Source organism: Pteropus medius, unplaced genomic scaffold (assembly GCF_902729225.1).
Source record: "Pteropus medius unplaced genomic scaffold, Ma_sr-lr_union100, whole genome shotgun sequence".
In the NCBI taxonomy this organism is placed as follows: Eukaryota; Metazoa; Chordata; class Mammalia; order Chiroptera; family Pteropodidae; genus Pteropus; species Pteropus medius.
Window position 1 is genome coordinate 4439619 of NW_024349802.1, and position 22796 is coordinate 4462414.

Here is a 22796-nt window from a genome sequence, read left to right on the forward strand (position 1 = left end):
TTGTAGGGATACGTGCCGTGATGACCAGCAATGCCAAAAAGACATTTGAAAAAATTCAATATCCATTCCTGAGTTTTTAAAAATCTGAATAAAATAAGACTGGAAACCACAGGACTTGAGACATGTTAGTGTCATTTGTGGAAAATGAACTTCACAGATATATATTACAGGACCCTATAAGCAGTCATTTGGGGCTAAGTTATACTGCAGTAATAAACCATGCTTAAATTTCAGTGACTTACAGCATGAAAGGGTTATTTCCTGCTCACAGGACATGTCCATTGGGTGACCCTTGGGTCTTCTGTCCGGATCCTGGGCTGATGGAACAGCCTCTGCCTGAGCCACGGCCGGTCTTGTGCCAGAGGGAGGAGAGACGTGGGGATTCTTAGAACTTCTGCTCAGAGGGGCGGCAGCCATTTCCACTCACGTTTCGTTGACCAAAGTCAGCCCCTTCAGCTGGCCGAGACTCCACATGAGATGAGATGACGCTGTCAAGCCTTCGTCAGCGAGGAGGGATGAGCCGCTTCCCACAAAGGAGGCTCGTGAATCAGATCTACGGCAGACGGAGAAACGAGATTAAGGTGAATGTTCACGCCGATCGTGGCGGGGGGCCCTTGCAAAGCCGTGACCGTGCTCTGACTTTTAGAGAGATTTAAAAAATCAAGTCCAGCCAGTTTAAAGGGTTACGCATTTGTACGAAAGGTAAAACGCTAATGAAGTATCGAAGGAGGGCTAAATAGGACCCACGAATCTAATCCTTTAGGCGGACGCTCTGTAAACTGTGCGGAATAAAGCCGAGCGCTGCCAGCACCGGTGAGACTGCGTGCTTGTTCTCCGTGTCCTTCCCACACGCGTTGACACCCTCATTGCCTTTTAACCGGGCTGTCCGTACAGAGAACTCTGGACCCCCGTGCAGGCCACTCTAGCCGGCCTTCTCATGGGGTCGAGTTCACGAGCTTGTCCCTGGAGACACACGATGCACGTGGTCTGCTAGCTCACCTTGCTGGCTTTTAGGTGTGTCTACTGAGTTCCCCCACATTTGTGTCTAAGCTCCAACCGGTAGACCTCGCTATGGTTAATTCCTCCTTGTCTCTGATCTGCGTGATCAGCATCAAAACCCTTTCTGCTCAGAAGGCAAAATTCAACCCACCGCTCTTTGGCGAAGCGGCCAGCAAGCCGGTCTCCCGTCAGGACCGACGTGTGTGCAAACACAGTCTCAGACAGGTCTGTCCGCACAGACTGAACCTCCCCCAGACGCCCCTAACAGAGAGACATCAGACTCTTGAAATATGTATTTTGCGCTTTGATGTGAGGCCAGCAGCTGAAAACTTTGCACAGGGCCTCCTGGGCTTTCGGGAGGAGTGTCACTCCAGGAGGGAGCACCAGCTTGACAACACCACCCGGAAGGCCTGAGTCGGGAGGGGAGGACGTAATTGAAAACACATGAGGGAAAGGACGTCCACAAGGTCCTGGAGTGGCTCAGAGGACAACTCGGGGGGCAGGAGCGGGCAGGGGGAGACCCGTGTATGTTTGTGCAGCTCCAGGACATAAATATTTTGTTTCGTGTCTAACTTCGAAAGGCACAAGTGCAAGCAAACATCGTCACCCTGCAGACACCCAGTGACGACACCACAGCCACACGTGCTTAGGTAAAAAGATCTATTTCAAAGAGGGGAACGGTTGTGTGTTACAAAAGTCACCATGAATCTTCAACTAAATAAATAAACGCACAGCCCTCAAAGAGGCAGCGTTTCATCTCTCCAGTTCTACGGTCACGTTTTGCTCTGTGTCCCTTGGCCTCCGGAGAGAAGCTGTGCCCGGGTCAGCAGACAGAGAGCAACGGCGACTTCTCAGGCATCTGCTCTCTCTTTTCTTTTCTTCCAGTAAGGAGACTACGTTCTAGATAAACAAAAACAGGTGAATGTAATCCCAGGGTTTGGACTGCTTTACTTTTTTTTTTTTTTTTTTTTTTCCCCAAGTACTATAAAATGAGCCTGGAAATGCAGAAAAAACATCCCAACCTGTCTGTCAAAAACTCTGGCCATTTCGAGGACGCCCTTGCCGAACTGAAAGAGAAAACAACAGGAATTATGTGATTTATGTAAACGCATGTGTGTTTCTTCTTCTACTCCAGGGAAAAGCTTTAAGGAGAGATTGAGTTATTTACCTCGTTTTTTACACTTGCATCTGCCCCTTTCTCGAGAAGTAACTGGACCAACTCTTCGTGATTATTTAACACGGCCACCTAAAAAAAACAGAAGCCAGGGCGTGTGAGTGCCCAACTCCCTCCCACACAGGGCGCGGGCAGAACACCCGCCCAGCACTGCCCGCAGAGGGCAGAGGGCCCGGTGACTCTGCGCGACAGGCATGTGTACACTTGCTCTGTGGCGGTGACAACTGCAGGGACGACAAACGGAACCTGCCTTTCTGCACACCAAGCGACATGAGAAATGCTAGTCCAGGGAGCAGAGCTTTCTCTGTAAGAGCAGATCTGTTTTGGTCCTGCAATGGCCTTGGGGGCTGGGGTTGGAATTATTAAAGAAATAATTGTAAAAATGGCAGCAAAAATATTATGGTGACATCATCATGCCTCTCCTAACAGGCCGGAGGGGAATCCACATACGACCAAAACCCGGGGCTCACACGGCCAATGAGCTCCCGAGAAGTGCCTGACTGCACGGGAAGCCCCGCCCTCGCGCCTCACGTGCCGCCAGGCTCTTGTCTGGACTAAGGCCTACCATGAGCGGTGTCTTTCCATCTTTATCTTTCACATTCACGTTGGCTCCAGCTTCGATGAGCAGGGACGCTGCCTTCTGGTTTCCTGAGACCGCGGAGACTCTCATGAGTGGGGTCCAGCTTGAGCCGGTGTCCACCGCGTCCACCTGGTAGGCCACAGGAAGACTGTCTTAGGCTAGCCTCTTTCCCTTCACGCGCTCATCAGAAGCTTGTAAAGAAATATTTACTAGCCCGAAGTCCCCTCATTTAAATCTAGGCCTCATAAGAGTTGGCTGGACTGTGCCATCGAAGCCTCACTTACATGCAGTGAGAAGCTGTGTTAGGGTCACTTTAGAGTGGCCGAGGGGCCCCAGGCCTCCCCTCTGGCATCTGCATCCACATTTTGTTCAAATGGAAAAAAGGCAAGCTAGAAAAATGAGTTAAGCATCATCACCTTACTCTCGGCTCCATGTGAACCCACTACCGCCTGCTGTCAGGCCTGCCTTTCCTCGCCTGCTTTTAAATAAGAGTGTATTTTACTTACTTTGAGATATCTTTGTTAGCAGCTTCAAATCCTTTATGGAACAATACAGTAGTGTACACACACACCCTTATACTTATCAACACGTCTTAGTTTTAAGCAGGAGATCTACAGGTAAATAAATAGAAAGCAACCGGATCTATTACACGAATTCAGACCTGAAAAGTTAGCCACCTAACGGCTTCTCCAAAACATTGTTTGCCTAGTAGTCAGCTGGCCGTTTCCTAAGAATCTGCTCTGCGTAGAGATCTCTCCATTCGGTGCTTTAAAAGATGTATTTTAGAATAAGAAAATGTGAACGCTGAACGCTCCGATTCCAAGCAGACTGGACACGCCTGCGCACATTCATCCAGTTACAGATGACTTGGTGCCTGCAGCGTCGGTGAAACGTCCGAACGGGACAGCGAGGAGCTGCGGTGGGTCCCTGGGACCCCTCGGGCCGTCTGTGTGTGAGATCACCCACTGCGACACCCTGAGGATTTGCAGTTCTCCGTCATGCAAAGAACTGCCTTTGGGCAGCGAGCTTCCGCGTATTTAAGCAATAATAAAATAATCACTTCCTATTACATGGTGCTTTATGCCGTTTGTCAAGGCACATGGACACGCATTTTCTCCTTCAGTCCTGAGGGTTAAACAGCGGTAGGTGTTTTCATCCCGTTTACGAGTGATTGAACCGAGCCTGAGCACCGTAATACCTTTCCTGAGGGCGTGGCTCACGGAATGCAGAAACGGGTCCCCCGCTTGTCAGTCACTCTCAGTACGAAACGGTTATATTTGAGAAGAGGGGCAGCGACACCCTGTGGGCTCCCAAGCTGTCCCACCATCTTCCGGAGCAACAGGGACCCTGTGCCAAGAACATGTAGGGGCTCGTGCTGACATCATCCGCCTGCCACCTGCCGGCCACACAGAAGTCTTGAGTGGACACAGTCCTGCCGCTCCAGTGCCTCAGAAGATGGGATCTGCCCCAGAAAAGCGTGTTCACCTCTGAAGCCCAGAGAGCCTCCATTTCTCAAACTGCAGTATTTAAATGTTCGTGGCAGAGGCCTGGCCCTGTTTCAGCAAAGATCAACCCTCATTTTCAGCTACAGATTTTTACTTGGGTCCAAAGCATGGGCAGAGTTCACCCTAAACCCAACAAGCAGAACACGGCCATCTCTACCGCACAAGGCAGGTGGGCCGACCCTACCCCGAGGCCCACGGGCTCATCCTCCTGGCCTTTTGTGCATGTCTCTAAAACAAAGCCAGAAATGTAATAAAAAGGAATTATGTGAATGACACATTTCCCCTGCGAGGGGCCCTTGGCTCAGTCCCCTAAACACGGCGGCAGAAGTCAGTGACTTCCCAGAACTCGAGCCTCGCTTGCCCTCCGTTCCGCCTCGGAGACAATCTAGAACAGATCAGCTAACGTCTTCAGGACACGTGACTCTTCTCAGTGTGAGTTTATTTTCCAGGTCATCGGTTTAACTTCTCAGTACTCTACGCCATCCGGCAGTCATAATTAGGATGGCATTTTTTGCTCCATTCTTTATTTCCATGGCTTGAACTTTTTATTTGACTTCTCGAAGTCTTGAACTAAAGTTTTCAGAATTATCAGCGGTTACCATAATCGAGCTAATTCTACTTTCCCATCTTCAGAAGACCAAACTCCACTTGTTTGCTGAACCAAATTGGTACCAGAAGCAGACCAACGTGCCTGCTTCCCAGTAAAGACACGGAGAGCTGAAATCTTCTATTCTTGATGCAGTTAGCTTTCTCTTTGGAAGTTTTCCGTAATGACAAACTTTTAAAGCAAACCAAGGATATAAAAATAATCTAATTCTAAAAGCAACGAGAAGTATTTTGGCTGCAAGGGTCCCTAACGTGGCGTGTCTCCTGCACCCACGACTCTGGTGCGGGAGCTGCTCAGCAAAGCGCTGTCGAGAGATCGATGGAGAGAGAACCGAGGGAATGAACGAGGCGGGTAGGGAGCGCGAGGATCAGGTCTGGCTCTGGGTTGAGCACTGTTTCTTTCTTCCTACACGACGAGATGAACCTCCACGGCCGCCTGAAGCCTCACTACCATGTCAATTCTACGACTGCCTTTCTACCCACGGCTTCAGGAGCCTTCTCTCTGAGAAGCCAGAGAGCCCCCTCCGGCATGTCCAAGTTCAGCTGAGGGCCCCGCTTCTCGCAGGCCCCGTGGGACAGCTTTCCAGGTTCCTAACAAGCGTGTGGTTCGCAGGGACCCGTACCTCGCAGCCGTCCTTTATCATCCACTCGATCACGTCGCAGTGGCCTCCGTCCGCAGCCCAGTGCAGAGCCGTGCAGCCTCCCAGGTCTCTCGTCTCCCAGGAGGCACCGTGTCTTCGGAGATACTTCACCACGTCTAGGTGCCCCGCATAGCATGCGAGCATCAAACTGCAATGCACAGAAGAAGCATTTGGCTCTATGAGTCCGGTCGCCAAACTCAGGTCCGCGTTCTACCCTACCTGGCGTCACCCAGGAAAGCCATCCTAATTTGAATGGAAAGGCCATGAAAAGTATTCATATAAAATGTATATGTGTCCACGAACTGGTGAATGGCCAGATAAAGTGTAGTATATCCACACAGCAGAATATTATTTGGTCACAAAAAGAAAATGGAATACTGATGTATGCTCCAACATAGGTGAACCTTAAAACTCTATGCTAATAAAAGCCAGACACGGAATGCCATGATCCCATTGATATGAAATGTCCAGATTAGGCAAGTCCGTGGGGACAGAACAGGTGAGGACTTGCCACGGACTGAGGGTAGAGGGAATGGGAGTTGACTACTGATGAGTACGGGGCCTCTCTGGGCTGATGAAATGTTCTGGAATTACACTGCAGAGGCAGTCGCACGATTTTGTTAATATATTTTAGAATGCTGAACTGTACATTGTAAAGGAGTGAATTTTATGGCATATAAAATAAATCTCAGTAAAAAAAAATAATAATCACTGTAATTGAATAAGATATTGGATTTTAAAACATCCACCGGTTCATGATGATATTCGAAAAAGAGAAAGGGGAAAAAAAATACTCATTTGACACCGAATTATTAAACCAATTCCTTACTCTAAATATTGGTATTTAAAGAAAACAAACATTTACTCTGCAGATATACAATGAAACGCAGTCCCGTCCCAGCTGAGGAGGAACAGCTCTGAGATCGCCAGCTAATGAATATAACAGGAATCACGGAATTAGAAAATCACTTTCTAACTGAAACCAATTAAATAATTGATTCGGCGAGAATCATCGGTGGCCGCTAATATGATCGAATGACAGATTGCTGGCGAACAGGACAGTCGCAGGGTGCTGAGGACTATGCCCCAGACCGCTTTCTAACTGGGCGGCTGTAGCCTCACAGGGGAGATTCAGCTGTGGCGCCCTAAACGAAAGATGGAGCCCGGAACCAGGACTGCGTCACGGACCTCCCGCTGGGTGCGTCCTGCCGTCACCACACCCGTCCCGAGTGTTCTTGCTAAAAATGTGAGCCTGAACCTGAGCAAACCTTTAAACCCGATTTCAACTTTACGGGGAATAAAAGGAGGAACGAACAAATTAAACGCCTCCTCAACTAGGAGGCAATTAGGCGGATAAATTACACGGGCATTCGTCTTCTGGACGATAATTGGTCTCATCTCCTCAAGAAGTCATGGCTATCGGGAAAACAATGTTTTTAAGGACAGAAGACCAGTCTAGAAGAAAAAAGACCAAAGACACAGAACAGCCAGGAGCAAGGTGTGGGCTGCTGACTGTAGTATTCCGTTAATGTTTATAAATGTTTGAGATTCTCACAATAAAGCGTTGGGGTGAGGGGTGTGTGGGGAGGGAGTCACCCCAGCAGGAAGCAGTACCACGTCTCTGTGCCACAGAACGTCCAGCGCTGAGCCCCAAGCCCAAGCTGGGCTGGAAGGGGGCCGGTGGTCCTCAGCACTGTGCCCTCACGCAGGTCTTCACGTCCTGGAGACCCGCACAGGGGTGGCCCTCTACCTGCCAGGTTCACGGTGCTCTCCAGGAAGCCTACATCAGTTCCCGCTTCTCTCACCTGTCCTGAAAGCATCTCTTTGACTCGCCCTATACCAACAACTGCTATCGGTTTTTTAACAGACAGTATAATAGGTGAAATTTTTTTTTTAATTTTATTATTAGCAGGGCTAAACATTTTTCACTTTAATTTTTAATTCATTCTGCTATGAATCGTCTTTTTGTACAAGTTGCTTTTTCTACTGTGTACAGTTTTTTGGGTGTAAATGTATTTTCTACATATTAAAGGTGCCAGTCATTTGTCTACGTTTGTAAATCTTTCCCCAGATGGTCCTTAACTCTATAATTAAGTTTTTGGAAATGTGTAATGTATTCTTAATCTTTTTCTTAGTGATTTCTTCTAATCCTTTTGTCTTTCACATCATAAGATCAGATGGATATATGCCTGTGTTTTCCAGTGGTTTTCTACAGTTTCGTTTTTTACATTTAATTCTTAATTTATCTGGAATGTATTTTGGTGCATGCTCTAAGGCCGGGATTTGACTTAATTTTTTTTCTCCAAGCAGCCTATTCTTCCAATGTCTTCCTCATTGGTCTGTGTCGCTCCTCTCGTCACGTATTAATTTCTAATGTACACAGAGATCTGTTTTAGGATTTACATTCCACTCTACCCTCTTTCCAATATTTTGTACTGTATCATACTACTTTAATTACTTATAACTTCATGAGGTATGTCAATAACGATCAAAGCAAGTCCTTCCACATTCTTCTTTGACAAAGTTCTAGTAGCTAGCATCATCTAGCTGTTCCCCCAGTTAAATTATAGAATCTTTTTGAAAAGTTCCCAAGAAAAATTCCATTTGAGGCTATAACAAACCTATAATTTGGGGAAAACTGAAAATTTTATAATATTTGATCTTGCCATCCTGGCATATACGTCCCTATTTTTTAAATCTTTATCTTGTCAGTAAATTTTTATAGGTTTTTTTATACAAATGTCTTACTTTTCTTAGATATTTTGTTTTTTATTCTACTTTGTTTCATCTATTATATTTATTAACCAGTCATTGCCACTATTTAAGAAAATGTGTTTCTTTATGTTTCAGCTGGCCATTTTACTGAACCTCCTTATTAAGTATTTGAACGTTGGTTCTCTCGGGTTCTGCAGGAAAGGAACCATACTTCTTACCCTATTTCATATCTTACTGAGCTGATCAGCCTTCCAAAATACCAGCCACGAAACAGCAACACATAATTTGTAGTTACCATACGCCAGGAACCCTTTAAGCATTTTTTATATATGAGCTGAGTGTTCTCAAGTCTAGAAGTACTTCTATCATCCCTCTTTTATAGATGGGGAAATTGAGGTGTAGAGGGGTGAAATCACCCGCCCAAGGTCACACCCCCGTCCACAGGGGAATCAGGATCTGACATCAAGCTATCTGGCTCTCGACCGCTCTCCTGGGCTTCGTTACTAATTTTTCAAAGGAATCTGTCAACACTAAGGATGACGCCGGGTGGTCATCTGAGATGATAGACAACTTTGTATGGTGCCATCGAAGGGTTCGCATGCTCGGCGGAGGCTGGTCCTCCCGCAGGACACTGTCCCTAGGATGAAAGTATCCTGCACTTAAGTAAGATACGTGCACACATGCACACGCACATACACACACAGGTCTGCACCTTCGGTCTACTGATGGAAAGTATTATAGGGAATTTCCTAGTACCAGACACCCTTACCCGCCTGTGCGATCCTCTCAGTTGGGATGGAAGAGATATATAAATGTCTTCATATGCAGACATGCAAATAACTTTCGTCCTCTCTCAGATTTTAGCAGTAAGAGTATCCTCTGTAGCTTTCCAGCTTCCTCTCTGTTCCGATAAGTTTCAAGGTTTTTCTCAGTACCTAGAAAATCTGATCGAGCTCACTAGTAAAACAGCCACGCCACAGAGCTTGTATTGGAGGTAATCCTTTAAGAGATTTTCTAATTTTTCCTATGAATACTGGTTATTTCAGATTTTCTGCTTCTTGGGTTGGTTTTGCTGGTGTAAATTTTCTCAGAAAAAGTACCCATTTCAATGAAATTATCAAATCTATTTTAGATGCAAATGCACCATTTTCTTTTTATGTTTAAATTTCCTCCATAATTACTGTTATGTAACCTTTCAATTTTCTAATTTTTCTTTCTTCTTAAATTTACAAGAAACTGGTCTGTTTTACTGTACAGTTTCTTCTTTAAGAGGTAGCTCTTATACTTCTCAATCCTTATTTTTTAATTAATTTCTATTTTTAAGTCTTCTTTCTACCTCAAGTAATTTTTTTCTTTTTATTTTTCTTTTAAAATTGGTGTTACTCTTTTCAACGTTTTTGAGTTATAGCTTAGCTCCAAAATTACCTAGGACTCGTTGAGAAACTGTTGCTTAAATTTACAAGTGATTTTTTTTAAATGTTATTATTCAAAATCTGTTCCTGTGTGTGTCCAGAGAACAGCATAAATGGCCTTTCTGATCTTAGACACGGATGTTTCCTTTGTGACCCACCATTTACGGTGTTTTGCAGCTGCTCCTTAGATGCTAGTTTGCAGTGCACAAACCTTTGATCTGTGCACAGTGTCACGTGACTCTTAGCTTTGCATTTTGATCACTATTCCGCCCAAGCGCCAAGCACAGAGCCTATAGTCACCCAAAAATGCTGGTTGATTTAAATTAATTAAGCGAACCTCAGCAGTAGCTTGGTGATGATGTTTAAGCCTTTCTAAAACATGCCTGCATCTCTAGTATAGGTTTCCGAGCATCGTGCTCGTCCCGTACACTCCCGTGACACACTTGGCCCCCCACCCCCGGCACTCTCGGGTGCCAATTTTGTTGTTGCCATCGGCTGCTTTGGAAACGCTAGCAACTTAGCACAGTGAAGCAGAACTCAGTGACAGCCCACGGGACATAAAAGTGCCCAGCACAGAGCGGGTGACAACTGTGGTGACGGCCACTGGTTACGAGCACGCGGCATGTGCTGGGCACTTACAGAGGGGAGGTGTACACATCAGAACAGAGAACCCATAAATACTCCACTAAATGAGGGGACAAACGAATAAGCCAGGTGCCGTTGTCGCCATCTTTTTCGTGGGAACTGGTCCCTGACCCTCTGTACTGTCAAAAGGAGCGATCGAATATTTGCATGAAATCAGAACCTTTGGGCACAAGCCTAGTAAAACAGGTGTGGGAACAGTTAGGGCACATTGCAGCCACCCACCTGTCCTTGCCACTTCCGTTCTTCAGATTCACATCCGTGCCATTAGAGATGAGGATTTTCACAAGCCTAGAGCAAACACATTTAAACGTAGCCGAGTAAGTAGCTTCGATGAGTAGGAACTCCCAATGATCCAGTAAAAATGAACACTCTGTTGAGGCATGTCTTCACACTACTTTCCTCTCCATCTTCGGCGGCTAGCTGGCTTTAAAGACAGGGCATTATTAAACCTGACAACTACCTCTCTATACCAAAAAAAATAAAAGAAGCTTCACCCTTTACATGAATCATTCATTGAAAGACACTATACCACATAAACAGACTGGACTATGAATTAGTTCACTGTCACTTTAATGGCCGTTTTAAATATATTTTCAAGCAGCAACATTTAATAAAAACATTTCTATTTTTTCAAAATGGCATTTTAGCAGTTAAAATATAAATATGATTGAAAAATAAGCTATTAGTATTTATGCCTATCTCTGTGTGGGATAGAGGTAATGGAGTGTATCGTTGAAAATTCTATGTTAGCAACCTAGCAGGGCAGTTTGTTTTCCAGAATTAATATCCCCTCCCCCCGCCACACAAAATTCCCTCACTTTCTTTTCTTTTAAAAGAAATTCAAATTCTAATACCAAATTTTCCCAGGACATATAAAATACATTGCGAAATATGATTACATGGCCCTCTTCCTCGCCGTATGATTATGCACGTTTACGTGCTCTCCTGCACATCCTATAACTTTATGAGAAAAGCAGCTGAGGTTTGTTCGGTCCCCCGAGGGTGCAGTTTGGGAAAGGAGAAGGAAGCAGGCTCTGCAGCTTTCCCTCCCAACGCCCCCCCCCCCCCCCGTCCTGGGCCCTTCCCACCAGGCCCAGAGCCTTGGGGAGCGGCTCAGCCACTCGCTGCGGATGAGACAGGACGAGGCCCACCTGCTGTATCCTTTCTGGGCAGCGACCATCAGAGCAGTAAAACCAAACTTGTTGGGGACGTCAACCTTCACATTGCTTGGGAAAAACAGAGAGAGGACGTTAACGGGGCCGGCCTGGCTCCCTGTACATTTGCAGCTGACGTCTCTTGCGGGGCACAGGTGGCTGAAATGGTTCATTTCATGGAAAATTCCAATTTTTTTCTGGGCCGTTAAATTTCTGTTGTCTTAGACTGCCCTGCCGAATATTTTAAAAGATTCAAATCCACAGGAAGAGAAAATTGCTGTCCTTTTACTTACAGTAGGCACTGCCTTCAACTCTGAACCATCATGGAAGCCAGGAACACAGGCCCCTTAACTCAGAGGACACAGTGTCTTCACCGCAGGCCCTCGGGCCCCCTGAACGGCGGTCTGTACAGGTGGGCACGCTCACTCTGCTCCTGACTCCTGCCTCCCCTACTGGGCGGAAAGGGCTACCCCAAAACAAGAAGGCAGACTCTCTCCGTATCAGCTCAGCAGCTTTGGCTTTCTGTGGGAACATTCTGTTCTCCAATGTACAAGGGCCTCAACTCACAGATGACGTGTCGTCTCAGGCACTCAAAACTACCGATTCAAAAAGAACCCAGATAACACGGTCCTCATTCGTGTAGGAGGCAGCTTCATATATCCCACGTGCAGCAACTGTATTGGCCATTTTTCTGCTAGTGTTTTATCAGCCTTTGAATTAGAAACAGCTGATTTGGTGATTCCTTGATTTCATCAGGAATTAGAAGTGGGCGTTTTGGAGGGTGAAATTTGCCTAAATGCTACGGCATATAAGCAAGGGTCAGAAATTATTTCTGGGAAGAAAATATGATTCTCAGACTTGTCGTTTCCTTTTTTAAATAATTACAAAATATAACACACAGGATTTTATCATCATCTTCACTCTGCTGAACTCATATCAGTCACCTGAGACCAATTATGGGGACAGCTTCAAAGGCATGGGACAATTTAGGAAAATAAAGCTGTATCATGCACTTCTCTGCACTTTATGGGCACTAGAAATTTTTTTAAAAGTCTTGAATAGCAGAGTTCTCTCACCCTCCTTGAAGTATTCGAACCAGCAAATCTTCATCGTTCACATTGACCGCACGATGAAAATGCTCGCTACTGATGGGTTCTCCTGAAGAAATGAGATCGAGAGCAGTCATCCAAAATATAGAAGGTGCACGCCAGCTCCGTCCCTCCCGCCTGAGGTGGAAGGTCATGTCACCTCCAAGGAGGCACTTGGCTCTGCCAAAAAGTGTATCTTACGTTTACTATTCAATGCCTTCTTTTTCTGAAAAGGACTTCGTTTCACATATTAAGAGAACGCTTAGATTGTGCTCACGGCTTGGGACATTTTCAAGTTATAAAAGTATTGCTTCGTGGATGTTAAATAACATTTGAAAATAATTCTTTCAGATTTCGTAAGACTTAATAAATGTCTCTTACAAGCAAGAAAAGGCCCCACAGTTGCCACAGCATGCTGGGTTTTCTTTGCCAAAGAGTCACTAAACTACTTGAACAACAAACAAACAAACAAAAAGACAGATTGCTCTAATATTCAAAATCCAAAACTTAAGTTCTTCCCAGGAATACATCATTCACATGGGACTCGTCCCCTCCGAGCTCGTGGGGGCAGAAGGGGCTCAAGCCGGAGAGGAGGGTCACCGTGAGAAAGCCCGAGGCGGGGGGAGAGCCCGCCGAGCAGAGAGCAAGGAGAAGGGGCCCGAGGAACAGCAGAGGGACAGCGGGGCGCGGGCGGAAAGGAGGGCGCCCTTTTGTGCAGAGGCGTGTGGACCCCGGAGGAAGACGGTGGGCACAGTGTGAGAATGAAGGGGCTAGTGAAAGGGGCCCCCTCTCCAGGCGCTCATCCCATGGCTCCGCCTGCTCCACATCCTGGGACTTTCTATTTTTTTAAACAAGTATAATTAAGCCTAAGGAAATAATACGAGCGAAGCTCTTAGCATAGCAGCGGGCACACTGCACGTGCCCGCCACGCATCCATCGCTGAGGGAGCGGTCACGGTGGCAGCAGCCACCAGGGTGGGTACAGCCCCGCCATTCCCTTCCTCCTGTACCCAGGCCCCTCCCGCACCCGGCCCCACGGGCAGTGGGTTTAGAATCCCTCATTCTAGTCACCTCAAAGGTCCCATCCATTCATGCCACAGATGTTCGTTAACACGCCAAGTCTCGACACCGGGGTCCCAGAGAGAAGTTGTCAAACGTGTCCCCTGCCCTTGCCGCTTACACTGAGTGCCTGTGTTCAGCCTATTACTTACTAATCTAAACCCTAAGAGAAAACATCTGTTCTCCACCCCCGTTGTCCTTGGTCCCCCCCGGCCTACCTCCTGGGGCTCACCCACCACTTAACCGCCCACCTTCTTCCAGCCCAAGGCCCACTGGCCATCTCTGCCTGATGGGCAATAAAGTCCCCTGTTCCTGCTCCTCGGGATGGGGAAACTCTCTGGGACACCAGTTCCTGGGCACAGGAGCCAGCGCCCTCCTGGTCCCCTCGGAGCCTAGCAAAGTACTAACTGCAGAAAGACGAGGAGCTTACTCTCAGAATGACCTTTAGCTGGTACCCTTTCTTCTTTTTGGTAAAAATAAATTTAAGCCAAGTGAAAATTGTTTTGAAATAATGTGGTCTGCTAGAGCTTGCCAATCACTTAAAGATTTTTTAGCTACATTATACTTCCTTTTCATCATTCCACACATATTTTTAGCTTGAAATAAACATATCATGACAAACTGTCACAGGGCAAGGCCCACGCTGTCCCTGGTCTTCAAAGGAGGTCACGCCTAGCCCGGGGGTTCCACCAGGGGGCTGTGAAAGGGGGCGGGGTTTTGCTCCCAGAAAATCCCAGAGGACATCTTATAAAGTCTGACGACACTTTTGGTTGTCACGGTGTAAGGGCTGATGCTCCTGGCGTCTAGTGGGGAGAGGCCAGGGATGCTGATAAGCGTCCCCCACAACCAAGAACTATTCAGCCCCATAATGTCCACAGAGCCGAGGAGGAAACACCCCAGCCTAGGGTGACGTGAACTTATAACGACCTACTGTGTGACCCGTCCACGCTTCAGTGGGCAAACAAAACCTCTGGGAAGGTTCCCTTCCTGCTCACAGGGCAAACGGGGGAGGGTGGCGGGCTCGGGCGGGGAGGGGTTTATTATCTCGGCAGACAGTCCCCACTTCTGGGACTCTCACTTTCACTGCCACTGAAAACACAGAAACAAGTCATCTGCACGGAATCATCTAGAAGAACATAAGACGCTCATCCTATTTCTACCCAAGTTCAAAATACGGACTCACTGAAACCCTGTGAGTCAAGCCGCATCCAGGACTCCGCAGAACTCTTTAGAGTCTCCTTCAGACCACACACCTGAGAGCCAGAGGCGAGGGGCCCGCTCCGGGCCCCCAGGCAGGAGGGGGCGCATCGGGGCCCCGGGCATCGGGGCCCCAGGCAGGTCCCGTCAGGCCACACTGCGTCCCTGGGTGTCTAACACGTGCTGAGGCAGCTGACCGACTCCCTGAACGCTTCCACTCGCGTTAAGTTTAGAACACAAGCAGGCACCTTAAGTCGGCACGACCCCTCCCCGCAAGCCGTTAAGCGAAATGAGGTGCCTGAGGTTTAAGAAGCTTCGGAAAAGTGCAACTTCTTAAAAGTTTTTTTTTTTTTTTAAATACTAAAAACACACACCACGTCCCAGCACGCTCACGCACTGACCGCCTTGGAGCCACCCCGTGCGGCGCAGCTGCCAGCCCGCTCTCTCAGGGGGGTCGCTCCACAGTGCACCCCGCCCAGGAAGCTCTGCAGCGTGCAGATGCTAGGAAACGAAATGAGTTCATTTTGTGCTTAGAGGCCGAGGACCATGCACAGCCACGACCCGGGTACTCGGATATTAGGGTATAATTTAAATGAATGCCTTGCCTGTTGCAGCTTCTGCAGGAGGCAATCACTGCTCTCATTATTCTGAGAACAAAGGGACCTCTCAAGGGAGAAAGGGAGGACATCATAGCTGTTCATCACTCCTGCTTGCTGAGTGTCAGCGAAAGGCAGCGGTAACTGTCACTCGGGGCATGGAAGCTCGTTCTCAGCACTGACTGGTTGACCCCTCAGCCACCGCAAGGTGGGCACAGAGGTACGAGGATTGCCACCAGACCGCACGGATCAACCCACGCACGGAAGTCTCACCGTCCAGAGTTTGGCAGAGAAACAGAAAAGGCTCTGGTTTGCAGAGCAGAGCAGAGCAGGCCTTCTTCCTCCCACTCCAGCAGGAATCGCAAAGAACAGGAAATTCCAGCCAGAGCCGAATGCTCGGTCCTGCCTGCCGCCCCCATCCCTCAAGACGTGTGGGCCGGGCCCAAGGGATGGCCCAAGATGGAATATAAGAAAGGCAGGCTTTGCCTTTCTGGGTTTGTGTTTCTAATGTTCGCCCCGAACGTTGCGATCCCAAACACTGAACTGATCCTGCCGTGGGGAGGAAGTCCACGCTCCCGGCACCTGAGGGAACGCGTCGGGCAGCGCCACGGACCACAAAAGCAGGGGACACCTCCCCCCAGGAGAGGAGGACAGGGTGGTCTTCGGGGGGGGCCATCCCTCATGTCTGCATTTAGCTGCAGGTGTGCCAGCAGACATAATGTGGCAATAACACCTTTCGTGGTGGAATCTAGGTCTCCATTAAAAGCAGTGAATTAATGACGAGCTCAGTGGAGAAGATATTTGCCAATTAACAAGCAGCAGCTGGTTTTCTTTCTTTTTAAGGGCCCAACTGATTAAAATTGCATGCCTCATTTAAGCAAGAGTCTCGTGTACTTCACCTGGGGAAAAAAAAGCCCGAGCATCCTTTATTCAAACAAAGCACATGCTTTTGTGATTCATTAAAACACTTTCAAACTGAATGCAGGTTATCAATCCACAGCATTTTCACTTCTTTTGTGTAATGTGCACATTTTCAATTCTTTGTGTAGCATGATCTGCCTCCTTAAGGAGAGTCTGCTTTGGCATCACAAATATAAGAATAGTTAAGGGAGCAGCAGTCAGCCAAGAGGAAGAGCCGCCTGATCCTCACGACCCAGGAGCCACTCCGGAGAGCATGTCCCTCCTGCGACCTGACAGTGAGAAGCCCGGGAACCCCGTTCTCCAGCTCAGCGCCAGAGGCCGAGTCTCCATCCAGCCCTTGTCTCGTCTAATTACCCACGGAAGCCACGGACTGTGGTGACAACGCCCTGGACCACGGGACAGGTTATGCATGCCTGCCTCTCGGATGCCAGCCTGGCGAGGAGGCCCACCCAGCCCAAAGGCACAACCCTCGTCGGCTGATAGACAGCTACGACGGTTTCTGCCTTTCTAACAGGGCCCAAATGGCTGACCGGCTCCATGCGACTCTGGCATCAAGTCCGGAAGACCGTGCCCTGCCTTTGGTGTAGTAAGAAGGACGCCAGTGGCCCCCTGAGGCTCGCCGTGCTTAGTTCTGCCTCCAGCTCACCTGGCAGGTTCAGGTGTACTCCCCAGCCAGGGGGCAATGGATCCAGCTCCCAGCAGGCATGAGAGTGAGCTGAGGGAATCTGTGTTTCCTTCTCCTCATCCTCTTCTGCCTCTGGGCCTTTCATTCGCCCTCCATCCACCCACCACTTACGAAGGGTCTCGTCTGCGCCGGCCACGGCTGACCCATCCCCGCTTCCTTTCAGGAGCACACAGGGTTGGGGTGTTTGTATACTCACTGGTCGTAGATACTGAGACCACGGGGCTGTATTCATACTCTCCAGAGGGGCTGGTGACCTTCAGTCGGAACCTGTACAGTGTCCGTGGCTCCAAGCCTTCCACGACGTGCTTTGTGGCGTATCCCCTAGACAGGAGGAGACACACATGCCGATGACATCGCCAGTGCTGACGGCGTGGGACAAGCCATGCGGTGAATACTGAATGCTGTCTGTTTCCATTCGGGTCTGGTCTTGGTTGCTGTCGGCCTCCCCCACTAGGCTGTGAGGGCCGTGAACACAAAGGACAAGTCACAAGTGGCACCTCCGACCCTTCCCACCACGTGCCCTCTCTGCTCCGCCAGCTAGCCCAGTGCTGACACGTAGCTGGCACCCAATGTCATACTTCGGAGAAATCGTCTACCCATGATACGTATCTCAGTTAACAAAGTCTCATATTTGAGAGAGGAGACAGCCAGCCCGATAGCATACGTGTGGGTGGGTGGTGAGGCTGTCTCAATGACAGCTACGCATCCATGGAGGACAACATAAGACCGTAGGGAAAGGACCCGAAGGAATGAAATGCATGATTGCGGGTAGCCCATCAGCACCAGAGAGAGGGGCTGGGGAGCCAGCGGCATGCAAGGAACGACTCTAACGTCCAGCCACGTGGCTAAGTTCACCTTGGAGGATGATGTGGGAAACAGGTGCTAAACCCTGTGGAACGGAAAACCCATCAGAGGCCAGCAGTGGGACTCGCTCAGCTCCGGAGGGAAGAAGGACCAAGTCTAGTCATGGGGAGCCTGCAAACTGAGCTCCAGGAGATGGGGGTGGGCAGCCTCCCCACCTGCTGGGAAGACGCCGGGACCCTGCGGAGGTGGGAAGACCCCGGCCCGCTGCTCAAGGGCAGGTCCTGGGGGCCTGGCTTTGAAGCCGTACGCTTTCTAGGGAATCAGGTCTCCGAAAGTCAACAGAGCGGTCTGTGTTCCCCAGTATTGCCCCAAACCTCAGCTTCCCTCTGCGGCCAAAACTTTTATTGGCATCCAACTAAAGTCCATGTATCTCTTTCAATTCCTATTGAATTGGAATTTTCCCTATACCTCGAAGGCTTGCTTTTTGGCGGGGGAGGGGTGTGCGTGTGTGTGTGTGTGTGTTTCTCTTTCTTCCTTCCTGCTTCCACACCCACCCCAGCTTTGTTCCTCCTTTGGAACACTCCAGAGCTGCTTGGCCTCCAAGCTTACCATTGTTCTCTCCACGTTCTGCCTTTAATTTTTCTTTCCTTCTCAGCAGACCTCTGCACAGGCCAGAATCACACTTTGAAATTCACAACCAGCATTTCAAGGATGTCTATGTGCGACCCAGATACTTATACATCAATTCTATTCCACGCGATTCAACAACCATATCTAGTACCCGTAACTTGTGAGGTGCTGGGCCTGGCTGGGGACAGTGAGGCGGTGACAGCTGAGTCGGGTGAAATGGGTGAAATGACAGTACTAGAGTTGGCATCGTTTTTGATAAAAGCTCACCTGAAGAAACCGGGCATGATGCATCAATTCAATGGCCTCGCCCTCTCTCCCGCAGACCCCACTAGAAGGCGGTCTTTCCCCAAGAAGCAGGTGTACGGCCAAGTGCAGGTCTAGAGAGCAGACCGTACACTGCTCCAGGGGAGGCGAATCCTTGGGGGTAGTTTAGAAGTCCTCTAAGTTCCGTCTCCCAAACTCACCTGTCAGATGAGCAGGTCCTCGGCTGTGGGAGTGTGTGAGGGGCAGTTAGGGCCCAGAGGAATGTCCTCCAGTGGGGGACTCTGATGGAAAGTCAGAAAAGGAGAGAGTCGCGTCCATAACAGACAGGCAGACAACTCCCAGGCAGACAAGCCAGGGGAAAGAAGGACCCAGAGCCTGAGAAAGAACCATTGGATCAGAAGGACGAGGCATGCCGGGGCGGGGTGACGGGGCAGATGGTCTAGGGTGCAAGCAAAGGTGACAGACAGCCCAATGGGAGATGGCGCCAGGCGAGTCTGCCTGTGCGAGGGCCATGTTTGAAAACTGGAAACAATTTACAAAACCCCTCTCCCTCGCTTGTTTATCCAAAATGTAAAATTTTAAGCTGAAATAAAGTCCTGAACACGCATTGATCCCAGCAATGAAGTTCGACTCCCCCGCTGGAGAAAGAGACCGCCCGGGCAGGGTCAGTGGAAGATGCCAGACAATGAAGGGCGACAAAGCAGCCTCGTCAGCGCCCGCCGTCCCGGCCGCCCAGCAGAGGCATCGGACACATGAGTGACACCATCTGGATCCTCTGGCCCCAACAGAACTGCACCAGCCGAGTCCATGCGGAGCAGATACGCCACGCCCACCCTGCCAGACTGTCGAATCATGAGCAGACGCAGGACCGGCTTTCTCCCTTAGCCTCTACATGTGAGGGTACTTTGTTATGCAGCGATAGATAACTGATACACGTATCAACAAAAAAGAAACTATAAGAAAAGCAAAGAAGAAACAATACCAACAGCTGTAAGAGAAACATTTGAATTAAGAAACCAAGACGCAGAGAAGTGTTAAAAATACCATCAAAGTAAAAGCTCTAAAACAAAGATAAACATTCAGAAAAGCTGTATGGGCTAAAAAAATAATTTTAAACAACAAATATATCAGCCTGGCACAGATGGTCTAACGAGTGGGTGGATTTTATCATTTTGTGAGCCTAGGTCCATATCTGCAGATACTTGAATCACAGAAACTGAGCCCTCAACACCTTAAGGCATCTGCAAAGATCTTTAGGAGCTCAGTGAGAATATAATACCCGAGTCTCAATAGAATTCAACGCCAGGTGTCAAAAATTTAACATAGTTTCAGACCAAAAGATAACCAAAAATGCGCCCCCCTCAAAAAAAATCCAATATTGCTAACTATCATGAGGTCACCCTAAAGCAAATGGCACCTTCATAGGCCCCAGAAAGGTGACTATCAGAACCGTTCTAGAAAGCAGATGTCACTGAAGACCCTCATGGAAGGCTGGAGGCGCCAATGACTTCAGCAGAGATGGCCCCACAGACAAAGCAGGTGACACAGCGGCCCGCTGGGGCACCTCACAGTGGTTACAGCACAGACTCGGGGATGACACCGTGACTGCCACGCAGACACAGGATGACTGACAGAAGCCTGTGGGGAAGTGCAGCCTCACCCAGGCACGGTAGGTCAAAAAACGAGCGAGTCTTCTATTTCCACAAGGGAAGGAAACGCACAAAGCACGGAGCGTACCCCTCTCTTTCTCAGTCAATAAGCACATATTTGATGCAAGAGCTGAGCCAACAGGAAACCTAAGAAACTAGTTACCAGCCGCCCAGGGACTCAGCTCTGCACCCCCTCGGTGCCCCCGCCCCCAGCACCCCCATCCAGCCTCCTGCTGGTGGCGCTGAAACTCCTTTCTGCAGACCAGACTCTGCCCGGCCGCTCCACCCTCCCTGCCGCCCCTGCTCGAATGTCTGTCATCCCAGACTCCACCCGCGCCCTTCCCATCCCGTTATCCTAGGTCTCTGCGGAAGACCAGATTACTGTCCACGAATATTTGGTGCCCTCCGAGGATTCCGCGTCCCTCTGCGATTGCACTCAGATGTGGCCGGGTGGCCCGCTCTGAGCAGTGAAGCATTAGCAGAAGGGTGATGTGTCATTCTGAGCAGAACACTGAAGAATCACCATGCCGTGCACTTGTCCCCCATGTCACACAGACCGACGATGGTCAGGCAGGGGCCACGCCAGGCACCCGGGCTGCAGAGGAAGGTCAGCGTGGCATGGGGCCGTGGCCGACACACAGCGGGCCCTCAGCGCGGGAAGCAGACCGCTGCCTCGCAAGCCACCGAGACTCCAGAGCTGATGCTGCACGCTGCATAACCCGACCTCTCCCGGATGTGTACGCATCCTGCTTCTCTCACGTCTCGTACGTGGTCCGCCAGCAAATTGTTCAAATCTGCCTTTAAAACACACCCTGATTTCGACCACGGCTCACGCTGTTGTGTTCTCTCCCCCACAAATGACTGCACGAGCTTCCCAGTCAGCCCCGCCTGCCGCCTAGCTCAGTGTCGCCCAGCGGCGGTCCTCGGAAAGCGTGAGCCACGTCGAGCCGCGGCTCAGCGCAATGCCCCACGATGGCTGGCCTGCTCTCGGAGTAAAGGCAGTTTTCTCGATGGCCCCAGCCGTCCCCCCGCTGCCTCTGACTCATCCCTATCACTCTCCTCCTTGCTCACTCCAGTCCTCGGTGTTTCTGGAACACGCCAGGCGCAATCCCATCTCAAGGCGACTTTGCTTGTTATTCCTCCTGTCTGGAACGTTCTTCCAGATGCTCGCAGGCTCCAGAGCACCCGCACGTGCTCCTTTACTCAGATGTCGCCTCCCCACTTCCACCCCCGGCCCCAATTTTTCCCAGGCTTTTTCCTTGTTTCTTATCATCACCTGTCATATTCTGTATGTTTACGTTTATGTACCTTCTTTGTCATTTGTTTTCCTCATCATGAGAGGGGACCTTTTGTCTATTTGTCCAGTGCTGTATCTCCAGCATCCAGTGTCTGGCGCATAGTAGGTGTTATTAAAACATGCTGACTGAATGAATGAAATGCATGACATAGGCACCAATTATCGCAGAGCGGGTGGACGGCACAGTAAAGGGAGCTTCTCGGCTGAGGTAGAACCTGACTTGAGCAGAAGAAAAGATGGGACAGAGGGAAATTTGTCCAAACGGGGAAAACGGCTGAACACACGTGTAGAAAAAGGCAAGACACAGTCACCGGACAGTGAGCAGGTCTCGTTGGAGGGCTCTGCTCAGAAGTGGGACAACCAGAAAGGCAGGTCGTGTGCACACTGTCAAGGGCATCCGAGTCAGTCTGAGGAGACCCAGCGAAGACGACTTGACAAAAGGCGGATTCAGAGGACAATTCACGCAGCCATGCTAGAGCGAAAGAAACCGAAGGCAGAACCGAGGAATAAGGCCACCTCTTCCCACCGGCAAAAACGCTGGGCAGTTGCGGGAACCGGGGTTACAGCAATGAACTAGTCGGAAAATGGAGCTTGCGTCCTAGTAGAGGAAAATGTCACCATCTAATGGGGATGTGCAGGAGGGACCTGCAAAGGGAGAACTCTCAACGCCGGGTAGCCAGCTGAGGTAAGATCACGTCAAAGTGACACTGCGGATTCGTGACTGGCCAGTGGGTGACCTGAACGAACACTGCCAAGTCAGGCTGCAGCTCTTCGACCTAGACCCCAAGGTCAGACATTCCAGACAATGGTTTTTACAAGAAAGGTGTTTGCCAGTTTTAACGATACCTAGAGCACATGACACAACGGAGCGAGAGTTCAAGGTTAATACGGTCTAATTCTGCCACCTAGTGTCAAGGTTTGTGCTGCCGAAGTTCTCAGTGAAAGCAAGCATTTCACAAGCCCGTTCAGAGCTGGGGTTCCGAAGGCTTCACAGCTGGCCCCGCAATGCCAGGCCCTCGTCCGAGTGTGTCCCTGGGGACAGCCCTCAGGTCTCTGGGGAAGATGCGACGGCGCAGACAGACACATCGGGCAGGAGGCCAGTGCACACGGCTGTGGTCTCCCCTGTGCTGTCCACCCGGGCGCCCAGCAAAGGAGACCAGCAAAAAGGAAGTAAAG

General features: G+C 49.5%; 1 protein-coding gene across 2 annotated transcripts in view; it reads right to left on the reverse strand.

The window, feature by feature from the left end:
- Window positions 1–1645: 1645 nt before the first annotated feature.
- Window positions 1646–22796, reverse strand: part of FANK1 (fibronectin type III and ankyrin repeat domains 1) — a 58942-nt gene continuing 37791 nt past the window's right edge. Inside the window, exons 3-12 of one of the 2 annotated variants that reach the window (XM_039836011.1) lie at window positions 18875–18955; window positions 17173–17297; window positions 12508–12589; window positions 11429–11503; window positions 10500–10565; window positions 5488–5653; window positions 2739–2882; window positions 2168–2245; window positions 2022–2066; window positions 1646–1899 (exon numbers count right to left, since the gene is read on the reverse strand). In XM_039836011.1, coding sequence (XP_039691945.1) covers window positions 1753–1899; window positions 2022–2066; window positions 2168–2245; window positions 2739–2882; window positions 5488–5653; window positions 10500–10565; window positions 11429–11503; window positions 12508–12589; window positions 17173–17297; window positions 18875–18955 — 1009 coding nt within the window. In that variant the 3' untranslated portion in view covers window positions 1646–1752. The remainder of the gene's footprint in view (window positions 1900–2021; window positions 2067–2167; window positions 2246–2738; window positions 2883–5487; window positions 5654–10499; window positions 10566–11428; window positions 11504–12507; window positions 12590–17172; window positions 17298–18874; window positions 18956–22796) is intronic. The other variant, XM_039836012.1, reaches the window with a different exon arrangement.